Raw genomic sequence first — 18,303 nt, 5'->3', positions numbered from 1 at the left:
AAGGCAAGAAATCATGTACTAACCTGCTTAACTCAATATCCTTTGTCAAGATCAGAAGAATGATGTTGAAACTGTCCAGAAACTGTAAAGTTCAGTGTAAAAAATTATCATTCACAATGCTAAATGACATTGCCTCAATGTAGCAGAACCAACAAAATCTTCATGATATATGAGAACTATCAAAGGTTGCCACTGAATACATAGATTTAATATGCTGCTTAATTCAAGAGCTTATTTACAATGTCAGACTTCATTTTGAGAAAAATGATTCTGACAAGCAGTCATTTAAAATATAGAAAGAATGTTTTACAAAAGGTCAGAAGTACAAATATTTTACATATTAACTACTAATAAATTCATTTCCTCTAAAAGTTAGAAGGATCAGCAAATGTCTTCAAAGCTATTTGCAGTATTTCAGCACAAGACCCAACCTCTAATTACCAATGTAAGTTGTAAATAATTGTCAAGTATGCAGATGAGCCAAAAATTCTATCAAATTAAAGTAATTAGCTCCCAAGTCAAATTTTTCTGTCGCATTAAAATGCTTTTCCTTCTCTCAAATGTGACACTTACAAATGAGGGCAACATTGTCAGAGAAGCAGTTATTGTAGGCTGCCAAAATTACGTGCATAAGTACCCGCTAGCACGCGCCACCCGTCTTACTTCCAAAACAACCTGTGTTTCTCAGCATTTGACTTTGTAACTCCATAGTTTTGTTACAGCATCACACTTCTGAATTGGGCAAATTTATCCAACTCGAGCCCTCGCAGGCGACTCGAAAGGTACACACGTCCTATGGAAACCTGAGCGTGGCTATCGGTCACGGGGAGTCGCGGTTCTGGGCCTTTCTTGGTTCTTCTTCACTGAAGAACCTTTCCAGACCGCGTGGTTTGGGATACAGATGGTCCCCCACCTTGGGGGGGATAACTGGCTCCCCCAAGTCACGTACTATAACACGGGGAGGGGAGCGGGAGCGGGTGGCTGGCTCGTCCCAGTGCTCTCCCTCGTGCTCTTCTAGTCTTCAGCTCCGTGTCCTCTTGTCCGACGCTCGGACTCTGGTGCGCAGTGATGCAGTACCTCCCTGCAGGCACGGGACTGGCGCGCTTTCCATCTGAGCTCATTATCTCTGGCCATATCCTTTCCTATCAGAGCTAGAATATGTTGTTCTGGGCAATGAACAGCCTTCTTGGAAGCGGGGGCAAACATAAGCTGCATTTCCTGGCTTTGCTGGAGTTATTAAATTATTTTTCTGCTGATAGATAGTAGGATGCTGTGCATTGTGCTGTCCAGTCGACACAACTCTGTATCGAGCCATTGCCTTTCTTTTATAAGGCATGGTAACTCTGAAATCCAGTGGAAAAAATAATCTGTTGTGTCCAATTCTCAGTTGAAGGAATTAATGCTGTAGTCAGGAAATTCAGCAGGCTTCAGATGTCTGTGGAAATGTCTTGATAGTGAAACTTGGGGTATTTTCTCTAGGCTGTTTGGTTTTCTTTCTGGCAGTGACCAGGTGGTCAGGCCCCCGGCACCCATCTCTAGATGGAAGAGGCCCATCTATTTAAGCAAAAAGATGCAACACCGCGTTATTTATTGCAACACCATGCCATCCATCAGCCGGGTTACACAGATGTTATAGTCCTCAGTTCAGTACTGCGCAATTTGCTTCAACAGCATTAATGGAAACGTCTGCAATAAGGCTACAGTTCGGGGCTTTCGGGGAAGGGGAGGGGTGGATTTGGGGTTTGGATTTGGTTTTTTTGCCTAGAGGTGCTTACAGACGGATGCGTTTCTGAAGGCAGCCTTGCAGCTTTGCCTGCGTAGCCAAGCAGGGAGACAGCAAGATGATAATCTCCTTTGGCTTTCGTTAGAATTTTGAGTTGGAATTTTCACCTTTTTGTGGACTGTTTTTATTAAATAGACCTTATTTTGCTAATGCAATCCTAGATGGTGTTTCTAGCTCATTAATACGCAGTAGTAGATCATATAACTCTTATCAAGCTGTGCTAGGTTTGCATTAATTCACCTTTTCTCATTCGTGCTCCAAAGAGGCAGGGTGGATCTGATTCCAGAACGCGCTCTTTGCTTGGCCTTTGGGCTAAGTAATAACTTTTATTTGAAAGCAAAGTTATTTGAGTCACTGAAGATAACCTTACCAAAGAGATTACTGCTGCAATAAAACATGAAATAATATACCAAAAAAATCTTCGCCTTCTTTTTAAATAATCCTCGGGTAAATTATTTTTAGCACTTCTAAAGGAGGAGAGGAAAGCTTGGCAGACTCAAAGAAAATGGAAGTCGAGTTTTATTACAAGCCGTAGAAACAACAGTGCCCTTTAACTTATTAATAGCTCAAATGTGGGAACATTAGTGGTAATTATAGCCCTTCAAGGCCTGATCCCACTAAGAAATGGGTTAAAACTGCAAGTTTAGGTAAAGTATTTGAATCTGTTGTTGTTCCTATTATGCAAAGAGAAAGAAGAGAAAGAGGAAGGAGACGACGAGATGGTGCTTAGTCTAACGACGCGAAACCATGCAGGAGTGGTGCCTGTGGAAACAGGGCAGCGAGGCCCGGGAGGAGACAGAGCTCATCCGAAGATAAATTTATCCTGGGAATAAGAAAGTTCCTACCCATTCAGAAGTGCAACTGCAGAGAAGCCTTCCACTGATTGCTCCCACTGGAAGACAAGCAACTGCTTTTAAGACAGATCTTAAAATATTTATGAGGGAAATCACAAGACACGGTGCAACAGCAGAGCTGGGTTTGATAAGCCAAGAGGCATATGCTAATTATGGGCTCCACAGCTGCCTTCGTTTTTCTATGAGAATTAAAGATCTGTTTAAAGTTTTCTGCGCAGTTTGCATACAACGGGCATGTCCTTAAGCCATCGGAAAGAACTGAGAGCCCGTTTCTAGGGAAGGGGGATGGAGCTGCAGCCCGGGCTACGGGCTGGGGAGCCGCGGGCTGAGGGGGCTCATCTTCATCTCTGCCACGAGCCACCCTCCCTTCCCTCCTGGGGAACCTCTTATGTCTCCGGTTCCAGAAAGAAATTAAAAGTTTCAGTCACTGCTAATTATGATGCATTCCTGGATTATTATTTTTAAAGGCCCAGAGAGAACATCTAGAAAGATCTCTTCCCGCAGGCAAAAGAAGCGGTGTCTGGTGTTATTTTTGACACATATTTATACGCGCTGCTCTTAAAACTCTGCAATGATGCGGATTCCTCGCCTTTCCCATGCAACTCAGTACTAAGTTTGCCTTCGTAGCTATTGTGGCTCCTACCCGCTGCAGATCGTTCACCGACCTTCTCCAGGGCAAGCCTTTCGTGTAGCCCATGGTTGTTATTAGGACGCCCTCTCCTCTCCTCCTTGGGTTTTGAACCGTCCTGCTGCTCCAAGCCTTCCTCCGAGGTGAGGTGTTCTCCCTGTTCTTCTCCGGGCTGTGTCCGGTCAGTCTGTCCTTCTCCCGAGGTGACCCGTCCGTGCGGACACAGCCCTGCCGTGCTGAGGAGCCCCCGTGGGCTGCGCTTCTCCTTACACACCCCAGAAACAGGTTTGTCCGGGCGTAGCAAGGGAGCAGGGGTGATCCGCTGTGACCCACCGTGCTCGTCTGAGAAACAGCCCTACAGAGCAGGTCTGGTGAGGGGCGGCTGAGGGAGCTGGGGGGGTTCAGCCTGGAGAGAAGGGGGCTGAGGGGAGACCTTCTCGCTCTCTGCAGCTCCCTGAAAGGAGGGGGCAGCCAGGGGGGGTCGGGCTCTTCTCCCAAGGCACAGGCCATGGGACAGGGGAAACGGCCTCAAGTTGCGCCAGGGGAGGTTTAGGATGGATATTGGGAGAAATTTCTTCACGGAAAGGGTTGTCAAGCCTTGGCCCAGGCTGCCCAGGGCAGTGGTGGAGCCGCCATCCCTGGGGGTGTTTAAAAGCCGGGCTCTCTATGTTGTGCCGGGCGGTGAGATGTCTGCACAGGGCCATCGGTTCCCTGCTCCGCTCTCCTCTCCGGACAAGCCCTTGGCTGGTGTCTCCTGTGGCAGTTAAAGGCAGGGACCAGGGGTGACCCGCTTAAGCGTAGCCTCATCCCAGGATGGGGGCTGGCATCTCCTCCGGCTGCGAAAACTCATCTCAGACCTCCGAGGCTGGTACACACCTGCAGCTCTGAAGTTCCTGAAAGTTACTTTATTTCTTCCAATAGAACTGCACTTTCCAGCAGTACAAAGAAGTCTGAGATAACTCAAGTATAAAGGAGGATACATAAAGCCAAATTTTATTCTGCTCCCTCACAGAAATTTTCCTCATAAATACTTCTTGGGATTATGAAATATTGCTTGCAGCAGAAGCCGGGCGTGTCTGGTTTATCCCGTTAAACACAGAGGCGCTTGTGTTCAGTGCCTGCTTCATTTATCCTATTAATGCATTAGCAAGATTCTTTTCTTCTGCATTATTTAATGGAAGGGGGTTTTGTTTGGTACGATCAAGTTTATCTGTGTCTGAATGCAATTCTGTTAAAGATATACGGTACAACAATCCGTAAGCGTTTAAAATTGTTTTTGTTTTTGCGGCTGCAGCAAGAGCAGGTCTGCAGTATCTGAGAGACGAGCGTGAGCCCGCTTTGTCTGAGCACCACTATTTCTCTGCTTTTATGAGACCCAGAGACATTTGCTTGAAGAAATAACTTGATAGACAGCAGCGTGTGGGGAATCTATTATTTACACTGGTTATCTACAAAACAGGCTTTTGTGCGAGGGCTGCTATTGTTAAGAGGTTCTCAAATCACCGTTGCCCATTTTTCATGCCGTACCTGAATCTGCTGAAATACAGAAGTATGGAGTAACACAAAGGGTGCGCGCCTGGCCCCCGCTGAAAAACCCACACTCGCAAACACTGTGTAGGGACCGCAGCGAGGCCCTGTAATTAGAGTGAGCAATAAGGACAGGGAGTTTTAGGTACCACTGTGTGATAATTGCCTGTAAATGGGGACTTTTCTGTTGGCAACCACACGCTGAAATTTAAAATGCAAGTTTGGAAACAAATAACACCTAGGTAATAAAGTTTTAACAATACCTTTTTGTTGTGAAAGCAGTTGCAATATAAAGTGCTTACGTTCAAATGCAGTAGTTTGGGTTGTATCATGGTTTTTAACAATTCAAGGGTGTACCTATACTGAATAGGAAATGTTACTAGCTTCGGTAGGTCTCTAGCTGTCATGTCGCTACTAATTAGATGCTGAACTCCCTCAAAAAGCACACACTGCACTGAGGACCACAGCGATTCCTTTGGCACATGAAGTAAAAATGTCCGAAATTCAAGGTTTTTGAGTTGTTGGGAACTCATGCCTAGGTGTAAGATGTCCCGTGTGCCTCCCTTCTTGGAGAGGTTTTTTTTTCTGATATCTTAAATACTCTTCAACAATAGCATCCATTTCACTAGAACTAAAAGGTTATCTTGCCCTCTCTTGACTAAGTTACCCAAATTTTGCCAATCCATCTGTAACTTTACATAGGATCAAATTACTGTGATTTGTTAAAGTATAAATTAGCTGGAAAATTTAGTCACCGTTTATAAGTTTGAAAAATTAGAGATGTTTGTTTCTCTAAAATGACACCCCCTTTTTTTTTTTACATTCTGTGTTTTGCTGTGAACGATAACAATTGGATTTAAACCTGGGTTTCTATGAGGAGAGTCAATGACAGTTTGGGAAATAGAACATGAGATTTTGGAAGCTGACAGGAAGGAGGAATGAGTTTTAGAAAAGAAAACCTCCAATTTTAGGGTTCCGTTAGTTAGCACAGCTTTGGGAAGTCGGGGGGAGGCTGCTGAGAGGTGGCTGACCCAGGCGGGTCTCGAGGGGAAAAGCAAACGCGGGGCAGCAAAAATCTGAAAGGTGACGGGTTCAGGGAGCCCTTGGCACCGCGGCCGCCCACGGGCCCGGGACCGCGTTTGCAAATGCCGCTCACCTGAACTGCTGGCTCCATCTTTAACCGCATCCTCTTCAGCCAGAGCACGGGAGCAAATTTCTCCTTCGAAAAGGGAGCGATTCCGCTGGCAAGAGAGCACGTTGCTGGTGAGTCCACCTCCGAGGGCCGGGTGCCTCCATGTCCGTACCGTACAGAGTGAGGCGCCTGGACCGAGTACTTTCGGGAAGTTGCTGACTTTGGAAATGCTTCGTTCCAGAGAGTTATTCGAGAACAGAAATTAAGTCATTTCAAAACCTTTTGCATATAGTTAACAACCTCCATCAGTTATGGTCTTGCTTTCTCTATAAGCTTAATGAAATGCAGCTGTTAAGCGTTCACTGAGTAGGTCTGCTTTGAACAACTGCAAAATGTGGCTGGCATGCCCCATCACATTAATAAGCAAGCAAAAATCATCTTACTTAAAATTTACATCACTGTGTGTATTTTTAGCCGGTTTTAAATTAGTACTTGGCTGTTTGTAATATTTAGCTTGAGTTATTTGTCGGTGTGTGAGCGGGTGGAAGAGGAAGGGTGACTCTGGCAGGGAGGGGAAGGTGCTGCCTCCCCGGACCTGATTTTCCACAGTCAGGGAACCCAAATTCCCAGGGAAAGATCCCCACAAGTATGAAATTACAATGCTGGGGGGCTGAGCTAGTTACCATGTTGTGATTGCTTCACTTTTTAGCCCGGTAAATACCATATTTTATATTTTAACTCATCCAGAATCAGTATCAAGAACCAGTTCCGAATTAGATAGAGCACATACCAGAACTCGCCTCTTCACGAATAAAACAAGAAATGCTTCTTTCTAATTTTCTGTGCGTACGCAGGGATACGCGCAAACGCTCACAGGGACAATATTCCACTTTAAAACTCTGCTGGTGGCGTATCTATCTCAAGTATTTAAAATAGTAAGCTTTAATATTTTAGGACAACAAATAGTTGTTCTTTACTTGCGCGGTTACAGCAATAATGTTTTATTCTCTGCATTCCTATTTTAAAACTCAAAAAAATGCTGCATTATTCATTTCAATTAGAAATGAGAAACAAATCAGCAGAACCATTCATTTTACAGCAGCCCTGCGAGAATGCCGATGAAGAGGCCTGACAATGCCCCTCTCTTATCAACTCCATCGGTCCAGCGGGGGCTCATCTTCCGCATCATTCTGCCGCATTTCGGAGAATGACAAAGCCACTCTTTTAAGACCTCGCAGTTTCTGGCTTTATCCTCCACAGCTCTGTCTTAGAATAAGCTGAAGAAGTTGCATAAATCCACGCGGGCAGAGCTAGCTCGTGGGCAACTTTTGCCATATTTCCTGCCTCCTTTCTGGAGGGTTTTCAGCAATCTCGGGCTCAGCAGTGCCAAGGGACTCCTGGCTAGAAAACGTACAAAGGCAAAATTCTACCCAAAATCACGCACGCACTACCCAGAGAATGGCTGCACAGGCATTAACACAGCAAAATTTGGCTGTTCCCTATACTAACATATTTGATGGAGAAGATGCTATAGGAGGTGGTGGCCCCACAGCACGTTCTTCTCGTGTTCCCGGTGTGATCCTTGTCCCTGCAGTTTCATGAGCAAGGACTGGGGAGACAAATGAGCACTGGGCACAGGCGAGGACACATCCAGTGGCCTCGTCTAGCAGTTTGTTATACTCAGTAAAAATGTTTTGCAGTGCCCTGTGAGCCATCACATCGAGACGCTTCGCTTTTCCGAGAGCCGGGGCCGCACAGCGCTGCACTGATTCCCTCACTCCACGTTCTTCCCTGGGATAAGCAAAAATATTTTGACCATGCATCATTTATAAAATAATCTCTCGCAAATGTAGGCCTATATTTAAAATATAAGCATTTTGCATTTCAGATGCGGCCTGGGGATGCTGGCCCGTGCAGTGCTGTGCGTTTCTCTCTCATTAAAGGGAATTTCAGCGATTCATCCCAGTAACAGAGGAACGTCAGACTGGAGAGGACCTTCTGAGTCACCACGTCCAGCTCCCAGCTACCGCGGACGTGGCCCAAACGCATTTCAACATTACTTAAATTATCAGCATTTTCCAAGTGTTATTATCATGGTCAAAGCTCTGTTTAATCAAAGTCTCCATCTGGCGCAGACTTCAAAAGGGCCTCCTCGTTCAGATTTATCTATTTGACTTCACTAGTGAATTTTCCATGGCTGTAAATCTCCTGTCTCGGGCGCTTAGCCTCGAGGATGATTGCATTTGCATAAGGCTAAACAAATCGGTGCCTCCGCCGATTCATTTTTACACAAGAATTTGAGGTTTTGCTCTCCCGAGGTCGAGCGTTCTGCAGCCCTGCCTGGCCCCCGGGGCACAGCGAGGTTCCTCTTCGGGACAGACTTTGCTGTGGCCCAGCCGCGCGCGGGCCGGCCCTGGGGCTCTCCGAGCAGACCCCTCTCCTAGCACAAGCCGGTGCTTTCTAATTCAGCCTTGTATAGACCGTTGACCCGCTCCTCCGGAGCCATAAATCCTCCGCTAACTTCAAGTGTAACAATATTTAGAGACGTGTCTGCAGGACTCCGCTGAGCCGTCACAGTCCTATTATCTTGCAATCTTTTCTTTTAAAAAAAAAAACACATTTTTGACAGCCTAGTGTTTTTCATCTTTTTTTTCCTTACTGCTTTGACCTTCAGTTAGTTTATTCCTTCCTTCTCTGTATATTTTAAATGTTGCACAAAAACTATTTATTAAGGCTTTCCTGTAATAAACCATTAACCTGAATATAGTTAAATGAAATGCTTATTAACATCTCTCTGCATAATCCATTTAAAAGAATTAGTCTTGCTTATTCAGACAACCTAAAGAGGTCTGTGCTTTTGTCTACAAGGCATCGGCATTAAAGCTTGTAATTATTTCTGGTTAACGCAGTCCTTGGTGTTAGGAAATGTTGGTTTGCATGTTCCAGCATAGTATTTTTCCTAATCTCTTTCATTAATTACAGATAGTGATACAATATTACTTTGTTCCTTCCTATTCACCGCCAGGAGAGATGCCTGAATATAATCCTGTCTGTGCTAAGAGTGCACTTAAATATTGTCACAACTGCTAACTATTATAAAACATTAGGATTATGTAGAATAATCACTAAATTAGGAAAAAGGAGAGCTTGATAAGAGCACGTGGGCTTCAAAGGCATGCAGGCAGGGACCCCGGCCGGTGTGGTGCTCTGACAGCCACGGAGGTCATGGCCAGGGCTGACCTTAGCAGGGGTTTCTCCTTCAGCAGGACTGTGACACCCTGCGCGTGGCTCCCAGGAGAGATGCTAGATGCGGTCTTGTCAAAAGTGAGAGGCGGACATGCTTTTCTCGATAACTAACACCACGGGGAGTTACAAAGCAAAGGCGGGAATGGGAGCAGAAGCCTCCGCGTGTCTCCATCCCTGCCGCAATGAGCGCGACCGCTCGCACAGATCTACCCGTAATTTTAATGTGTTATCATACAATCACAGCATGGTTTGGGCTGGAAGGGACCTTAAAGGCCACCCAGTGGCACCCCCTGCCCTGGGCAGGGACACCTCCCACCAGCCCAGGTTGCTCCAAGCCCCGGCCAACCTGGCCTTGAACCCCTCCAGGGATGGGGCAGCCACAGCTTCTCTGGGCAACCTGGGCCAGGGGCTCACCCCCGTCACAGCCAACAATTTCTGCCTCACATCTCATCTCAGTCTCCCCTCTTGCAGTGTAAAACCCTTCCCCCTCGTCCCATGGCTCCCCTCCCTGCTCCAGAGTCCCTCCCCAGCTTTCCTGGAGCCCCTTTAGGGCCTGGCAGGGGCTGGAAGGTCTCCCCGGAGCCTTCTCTTCCCCAGGCTGAACCCCCCCAGCTCTCCCAGCCTGTCCTCCCAGCAGAGGGGCTCCAGCCCTCTGATATGTTTTAAAGTTATTGCAACTTCTAAATCCTAGGTCATCTTATATTTCAAACATCAGACTTTTCATCAAGCTCATTTTAATCTTCTTCTAGATGGAAATTCACTTTCTTTTGAGGTACCACTGCCACAGCTCTGAGCTGAACGTGCGCTGCCAGCTCGGCACGAGGGCAGCCAAGCAGTTTGCCCTTGGTTTGTGTTTCAGCCACTCACCCAGACCTTGCCCTGGCTGGAATCCTTAGACAGATGGACACCTCTCTGCGGGCCAACCGCTGTTCTCCTGCCCATCTCTGCGGACCAGAGGCTTCCCACGCTGTAACATCAGTTCCAAACAGGGTGCTCCGTTAGAACGGTGGTGATCGGCATTATGGAAATGCCCAGGAGAGCTGCAGATGTAATCAGGGAGTCAAATAATTCCTGCTTTTATTTGATGCCTAATCATACATCCCTCCACCATTATCTCTCTGTACAAATATTAAGACTGCAAGCGCAAGCGTGTCTGCCTGTATAAAACAGCGGCAGTCAATGCTAAGATCTTAGCGGAGGAAAAAAGCAGCTGTGAGTTTTATGCTGTTTTCAAACACTTAAACCTTTTCATTCATGCCTAAACTAAGGGTTTTATTCCAACATAGAGAACCTTCAAAAAAACCCTATGAAAATTAACCATGTGCAAAACAACATTGCCTCGTATTACACAGCAATACTAATGAAAGCAAGGACTACTTAGTACTTAGCAGAAATAATTATTCATTCTAGATGAGTGACTAAGCAGACCACACTAAGAGTTTTTTAAATTTTAACGTAAATTTGCTTACTTTTTAGAGTTTGTAAAACGCCACAAAAGATCTACACAATTTCATTGATGCTTGGGGACAAAATTTTCTTTTGCCAGCAAAGCAATCAGGTAGCCACAGGAAAAGTGAATCAAAATACCGAGGTGAAAAAGAAAAGGACTGCAGAAGCTTATTGTATTTCCAGGAATTCTGGAGAGCCGAGCACGACATTTTAAACTGTCTGCCATGCAGCAGGCTTACCGTGACATTATAATCGATGCGACCCGTTTGCACCAGCCGTGAGAGAGGGACATCTGCTTATAAATTCACTTTGGAGACTGGAAACACCGGGAGATTTCCAGAAGGCAAAGTTAAGAGGGATAATGATCCGGCAGGACTTTCCTGACCCACAAGCCCCGTCCACGGAGGGGTGCCGAGTGGGTGCTGCCCAGCCCCGTGTCCTGTCCCGCTCCGCCAGCCCAAAGCCCGCTCCAATGCGGCTGCTAATTACAAAAGGAGAGTACGGAAGCAAGCCGAAGAGCAGCCAGGCTTGTTCCACCGCCAGATGAATTAGAGGGTTGAAGAAGGCACCAGGATGCCCGTGCTGGTCCTGGGCAGGCATATGGCAAATGTTTTCCAGCTATTAGTTCCAGTTTGAATTAAAATAGCGTGGCTTTTTAGACCTGCAGTATACAGTTCCAAAAAAGCCCTTCAACGCCAGTTTCTGATCAGTTTGCCTGCTGGCACGCCGTGGATTTTGGGGACATTTCCACAATGGCAGCAACAGCTTTGTTCTGGGGGACTCCTGGGGCCACGTGGACGCAGATGTGAAGAGCTCCGAGTTTATTTTGGCTTTTTATACCGAATGCCGCTGCAGGTCTGACCAAGTGAAGCTGTACCTGGCGGGTTCTAAGCAGCAGCCCCCGGTGCCAGCAGTCACGCGCCGGTTTGCCCTCTTCAAAGGAATCTGAGGAAATGGAAAAGGTATTAGAGGGGCTGGAGAATAATTTTAAATTTCGGCTTAAGCTCTGTCCGAGCATCAGTCCCAGGGAACCTGGGAGCCACGCAGCACGGCTGGACTCATTCTTTCTTGTAATGCCAAAGACTGCTCTAAAGAAACTCGAGAGAATTTATGAAATGTTTTTTTGAACTGAAATCCTGTTCATCAGCCATAGCATCGAGACCCGACCCCGCAGTGGGGTGAGGTGTGGGGCAGGGTGGGATCCAACAGGGCTAATCTATGGCCCGCGGACCAGCAAAACCCGCCCCGCGCTCACTTGGCATCCCTCTACCGCATCAACTCAGCAGCTTATTCAGTCAGCCCCAGCAGAGTCCGGTCACTTAAATCAGTCCAGATCTGCTTCTCCTTCAGGTTTCTTTCACATCAAATTCTTCTGGCGAGCCAGCTTCAGGAACCATAACTCTTTTCTATTATCTACCCAAGTCTACGTATTTTTCCCCCATTAATTCGCCCAGTGGCTTTGTGCTGAAACAATCCGGATATGATTTAATAAGCTTCAGAAAGATAGAACTGGTTCATATGCAGGAAATCAGATCTACATAATTTTCCACTCGCTTTTATAGCCACCGTAGTTCAAATTATCTTTACGTTGGGGAAACTCTTTTAATACGATAAAATGAAATACCACCTACGCTATGCTTCAGCTTGCTCGCCTGGTTTTTGTAATAAATTAAATGTTGATTTGTCATACTGACTTATCACGGAAAGTTCCTTTCTAATGAGAAGGGAAGAGCGCGCCCTGTCCTGCAGTTAGTCATGGTCACAAGTCACTAAACTAAGCTTTAAAATCAAGCTTCGTCTTGTAATTTTTTTTTATTACCTGAACCTTTCTGCATGGGGGGGAAATGACTGATTTTTGGTTTTATCACATACTCTGCGTCTAATAAAATGTCACACATTGGAAATGGACCCGGCGGCACATAGCACAGATGTCTGTATAGAAAGCAAAGGGATGTTTACGTTTCAGTGAACAAGACTTGAAATTCAGGAGACTGTGTCCTTCAGAAGCAAACAAGATTTGGTGAAAACCACCCATTTGCTTTATTTTCTTGGGTGATTGCTGTAGTCTCTCCTGCTCCCCCAGACGGGCCATGATTGTAGTGAAATCCCTCTTGTTGCTTTATTATCGTTCATCCTGGGGGGACTTTCTGTGCACGCCAGACGCCGGGTACCGACCCCATCCATCAAGGTCCTGCTCTCCTCCCTGGGCTGCGTCCTGCCCGCACCGTGCAGCCCTCCTGGGCTCGTGTCTGCCAACAGGGATGCTTCACTGCTCCTCTCCTCTGCCCACAAGGGAAGCACGTGAAGAATGTTTCTTTCTCCAAAGCCCTGCGTGTGCCATTCCCTGGTGCCTCCCTGCTGGAGGTGGACTTGGCACTGGCGAGGGGCAGCAGTGCTGCCGGAGGCAGCTCGCTCCTGGGCCAGGCGGTGGGACAAGCTTTGGCTTGGCGCCAGGGAAACTGTCTTCTGCAGCGTTGGTACCCGCTCTGTGCAGCCCTCTCCCACCTACCTGCAGAGCAGAGCTGTTGGCTGAAGTCTGCTCTTCAGACCATCTCTTGGTGTTCTCGGTCCAGAGAGCCCCGTGCCTTGAGGACACCTCAGGACGGCAACGTAACGGTGTGAAAGGAGAGATCCTGCAGAAGAGGCAGGATCCTCCAAGTGGCATCCAACCCCCCACCACCCCGGGCTCCCAGGCGACCTCCCCTCTTCGTTCACTCATGGCTCGTGTGTTTTTCAAAACGGCCACGTTGGTGGTCTCTCCCTTTTGCAATGCAGCCTTTGGGTTGAGCATCCCCAGCTCGCTCAAGCTGGCTGACCAGGAATGAGCCTGGAAATGTCTGCTCCCCTCCTGCCTTTCGGACACCTCTGTCCCCTGCGAGGAAAAGGCCTTGAGCCGCAGGACGTGGGCACCAAGCTGGCTCGGTCTTGCTCAGCATCCACCAGCTAATCTCCTTCCATGGTGCTGGCAGATGTTGGGTCAGTTCAGTCAAAAAAGCAAATTCTGCAACTTGTATCTAAATAAAGTGCCACTGACGTAAGCGACGCCTGCTTGTAGAAGTGGCACTCAACACAAGACTTGCACAGGTATTATGTTTTAGAATAACCCGTGGTGTATTCATGGGGTCTGGAAAGCAAAACCTTTGATACCGGTGTTCAACCGAAGGGCACAGGATGCTGCGTACGACTCTGAGAGGTCAGGCTTCCATGCATCGTATAAAAGAAAAATATTTGATTTGAGAGAAGTCTTGTACATAAATCTGCCGGCCAAAGTGAGCCTGCAGTGGTTATTTAGCAGCCGAACGTCCCAACAGCATCGTCCTGGTAGCGTGGGCTCGGTGCAGGGCGAGGTGACAGTGACAGGTCCTTTCCCCTCCTGCCCGTGGGTTTTTAAGACCAAAATGGGCGGTTTTGGCCGGGGCCGGTTCCCACGCTGCAGCCCGCAGGCAGCCCGCGCCGCCTGCTCCACAGCCTTGTCTCCTCACTTGTTTCTCAACACTCGTTTCTTATATTTTAACTCTTTTTTGCATGCACTTACTGTAATATTTACTTAGGAATTTGAGAAAGACTTTGTATTGAAGCAAGTAAAAATAATTTCTTCAGAGAGACTGAAAATAAATATGAATCTCTTTGGCTAGGCAAGATTGTCAAACTTCGGCTTCTAAAGTCGGGCAGAAAAGGAGCTGTTTTCCAGCAGAGCTAAATATATTCACCTCTCATTGATTTCCGTGGAGATCTTAATGCTCAGTAACTTAAAACCAGATAAATTATTCAGATGTTTAAACATGTAGCATTCATCTCATGTTAAGTATTCACATTTTTAAATGCTTGCCTTAATAATGATTTTACCCTGTTTAAAACAAAAAGCAGCATTCACTGAGCGGCGCAGCAGGAGGGCTTGGCGACTCTCGCAGCGTTTTCTCTGGTTTTCAGAAGAATGTTTTTGCTGCCCGTGTAGTTATCTTAGCAGAATTGATGAAAACTGAGAATTCAGGGGTCTAAGAGTGGAAGTTTTCACTTAACCCCTCCTTCTTCTTCTTCTTCTCTTTGCAGCTCCCAGTACAGCCCAGTACGGGATCACCGGTGACGCCGAAGTCCTCTTCTCCTGCTGGTACCTTGTGTTGACACTGTCCTCCCTCACCAGCATATTCTACCTGAAGAACATCATTCTGCACTAAGTGTAAAGACCCATAAAAGGCTTTTAAGGATTCTCTGAAAGTGCTGATGACTGGATCCAATCTGGTAGAGTTTGTTAAAAGCAGCGTGGGATATAATCAGCAGTGCTTACATGGGGATGATCGCCTTCTGTAGAATTGCTCATTATGTAAATACTTTAATTCTACTCCTTTTTTTGATTAGCTGCATTACCTTGTGAAGCAGTACACATTGTCCTTTTTTAAGACGTGAAAGCTCTGAAATTACCTTTAGAGGATATTAATCGTGATTTCATGTTTGTAATCTACAAGTTTTCAAAAGCATTCAGTCATGGTCTGCTGAGTTGCAGACTGTAGTTTACAAAAAAAAAAAAGGAATATTGCAGTAAAAATGTGCTTCTTTAAGGCTGCAATACAAATATTCAGTTCCCTTCTTAAATAGCATTCTATCCACATTTACACAGAAATATTTTTTCTTTTTTGATAAAAAAAAAAATCAAATAATATTGCCTTCAAAATATTTCTTCAAAATATTACACGTATCTAGATTTTCTTCTAGCATGATATTCAGGTTTCAAGAATGAGCCTTGTATTATAACTGCGCTGTGCAGTACTGCTTTCTCTTTTCTTTCCTTTTTCCTGCAAATTCAGCATGGGTGTGCCTTCATAAAACACTACTTTCCTCTCTCTTCCTCTCCAACAAATCTGGAATGTGTTTTGGGAAACGCTAAAGCATCCTTTTGAGCATAAGAAATCTCTAGCGGAGGAGAAAGGTGCTATTGGCTAAAAGGAAAAGCCCCCCTCCCACCCCCGGGGGCTCATCGAACCGCTTCAGACGCCGCGGTTTTAGGCACCCAGGCGAGAATAGCACCAGCTCCTTTATATGTTTTCCACCTACCACCACTAACCAGCAGGCGATCTCTGTAACAACTGGGTTTTCCCATTGCAAAACAGAACGCAAATTATTTTGAGACATCTTTTGAATGTAGGAACGTTTCCCTTCGTCCTTCTAAATCAAAATTCCTAAATGGCTGTAAATGTGAGAAGCTGAATAGTCCCTTTTGTATTACCGGCAAAACCTATGTGAATTGGTATTTTTCTTGCACTTAGTTTTGTACTGGTTTGGCTAATTTAGCAATGATAAAGGATGCTTTTAAAATACTAGATATCTGAAAATACATGAAGTATCAAGCAGAATTTTATATATATACATATATATATATAAAATACATATATATATATTAAAACGAGGTTGCTCCAATAACTGTACTGAAGTGCATGTTGCCGTCCATGACAGAATCATCCTTACAGACAGGACTTCGTTACCGATGCGCTCACACTGCCCAAATCTCACCACAGCAGTGAAGTCCTCACACACGATTTCCTCGTACTGCAGTCTATCCGGGTAATGCTCTCGTCCCACTCCGTGAAGGGGCAAGTTTCAGAATAGCATCTAATGTTACTAACTTTTTTTTGTTTAAACAGCCCCGGACAGCATTAACACAAAACGTTGCTCACAGTTTACAGCTGAAATTAAAAGCGCCATCTGTGTAAATTGCTGGGACGTGACTATGGCCAACAGCCCTTGAATGCAAGATCTCCTGGTCACCCCCAAAGATCTTGACTTGCTCACAGAAAACTATCGATGACGAGAATAATAAAACCATTGTCGACGTTATTATTCCCCTGTTTTGTATATGAACTCCGGGAGGCGACACGATTATTCTCCTCCAACCTTTTTTCTCCTAGAGTAGGATTCGGCAGCGAGCGATGCCAGCTGAGCAGGGAGCGCGCCCAGCAGCTCCAGACTCACTCTGCGGGTGCCCCAGGTTTTGGAAAGGCAGAGGCTGAGTGTCGCTCGGCTCAATAGATCCCAGCCCATCCCAACACGTAGACAGAATACGCGGCGAATCTGGTGTAGTTACCAATGAACTCAGGCGCAGGGTATAAACGGAAATACGTTGACTCCACAATACGGCAATAAAACGCCCTGGGTCACTCTGCGTATGTTCAGTGACAGATTGTACTATTGCTATCGTAGTATTTACAGCCATGTGCTAAGCAGTTACTCTTTTTGGAAACGTGGCATTTTTTAAAACCTTGAATAACATGACAAAATTCATTCTTTAAGGAAATAGTATAAACCCAATTCAAATTACACTATACACAGTCCTGATATTCTGCTCTCTCTTGTATTGCAGCTTTAAAGTGCTATATTGTAGAATCCATTCGCTAGAAACAGTGGTGCTGCAGAAAGTATCATGTCAGTAGAGTTTTACGAAGAAGGAAAGAAGGATACGCGTAGCCCAACTCAGACGCCTCATCTCCAGCAAAACTGAGAGATGCTTCTATGCTGTGGCTGGATCAAATTATGTATTTCGATGACATATTTTGTTGCAGTGATTCCTGGTATCTGGATCCTGATATTTCCAGCGACAGAATAGAATAAATAGCAGCTTTATTAAGTATGGGAAAGAAAAAGAAAAAAAAAAAGGTATAGACTGTTTGCATTCGTACCGGGTACAGCCACTGGAGCATGGACAAGATGCTCAGTCCCATCCCTGAATTTTCACTTAAATTTGAGGGGACATAATTATCACGAAGTCCAAAAAGAAACCAAACCCCACAGTCGTTTCTAGGTGCCAGTGGCGTTTCTGTCGGTGGAATCGGTGTGTAGTGTCAGTCAGACGCGGGTGTTCAGCCGCGGAGGTGCGTGTGCGGGTGTGCGTGTGCCCAGCGCGGTGCCGGGACTGCCCTCGGCGTCGGTCGGGTCCCTCTCCCAAGGCTGCTCGGGAGCCTCTGCCCGCTCCCCCTCCACTCCTGCAGAGGGCTACGGCCGCGCTTAGCTCTAGGCACCGTCCCTTCCGCAGCCATAGAGTCAAACCACCTTGATTTTTGCAGGATTGGAGCTGTAGGGGGTGTCCATCAAATAAAGAAACTTGGTTCTCGGTGAATCTTGTTCCGTGCGGTAAACCGGTAATTGTACAGATTGGGACTTTTTGGGGCATTTCTTCCCAAACGGACGGTGCAGACCGCTGCCGATTGAGCACAGCCACGTTTTACCAGTCCCACCCACCCTGTAATTTGTGGGGTGCATTTGCTGTAGGCAACTGTTTGAAGGTATGCTCCATGCTTCATCAAAGGGTTGACCCATACTGTTCGTATCTGTCGGGCAAATATGATCGTATTTATTCCCACCTTTCAAACGCGAAAAATAAATGGCTTAGCTCCAAGCAGTATAACTGAATATTTATATCAAGATTGTTGTCCCCATTGGAAACCCCAAAGTCTGTAACACCGTTCAGTTCCTCCTTGCGCAATAACTCAGGTCTGCAATCACCATTGCATCGGTGACGGACGCAGAAGCAATGATGCTCTAATTACACAGTTGCTGATCGTGCTTATACTAATACTGAATTAAAGGATGTCTCACAACTTCTTGAACAAATGCAGTTTCTCAAGGGTTTATAACTTTGGCAGGAAATGTATCCTTCAGAGCTAGACAGCTTTTTTTAAACTTTTCGATATATATA

The 18,303-nt window shown here is 46.1% G+C and overlaps 1 protein-coding gene across 1 annotated transcript in view; it reads left to right on the top strand.

The window, feature by feature from the left end:
- The window catches only part of NEGR1 (neuronal growth regulator 1), a 285,381-nt gene extending 269,814 nt beyond the window's left edge, over positions 1–15,567 (top strand). The window contains exon 7 of the mRNA XM_074598876.1: positions 14,670–15,567. Coding sequence (XP_074454977.1) covers positions 14,670–14,794 — 125 coding nt within the window. The 3' untranslated portion in view covers positions 14,795–15,567. The remainder of the gene's footprint in view (positions 1–14,669) is intronic.
- The last annotated feature ends 2,736 nt before the right edge of the window (positions 15,568–18,303 follow it).

The sequence above is a fragment of the Larus michahellis genome, chromosome 8 (assembly GCF_964199755.1).
Source record: "Larus michahellis chromosome 8, bLarMic1.1, whole genome shotgun sequence".
NCBI lineage: Eukaryota > Metazoa > Chordata > Aves > Charadriiformes > Laridae > Larus > Larus michahellis.
Note: the sequence above shows the minus strand (reverse complement) of the source record. Positions and strands in the feature narration are given on the sequence as shown.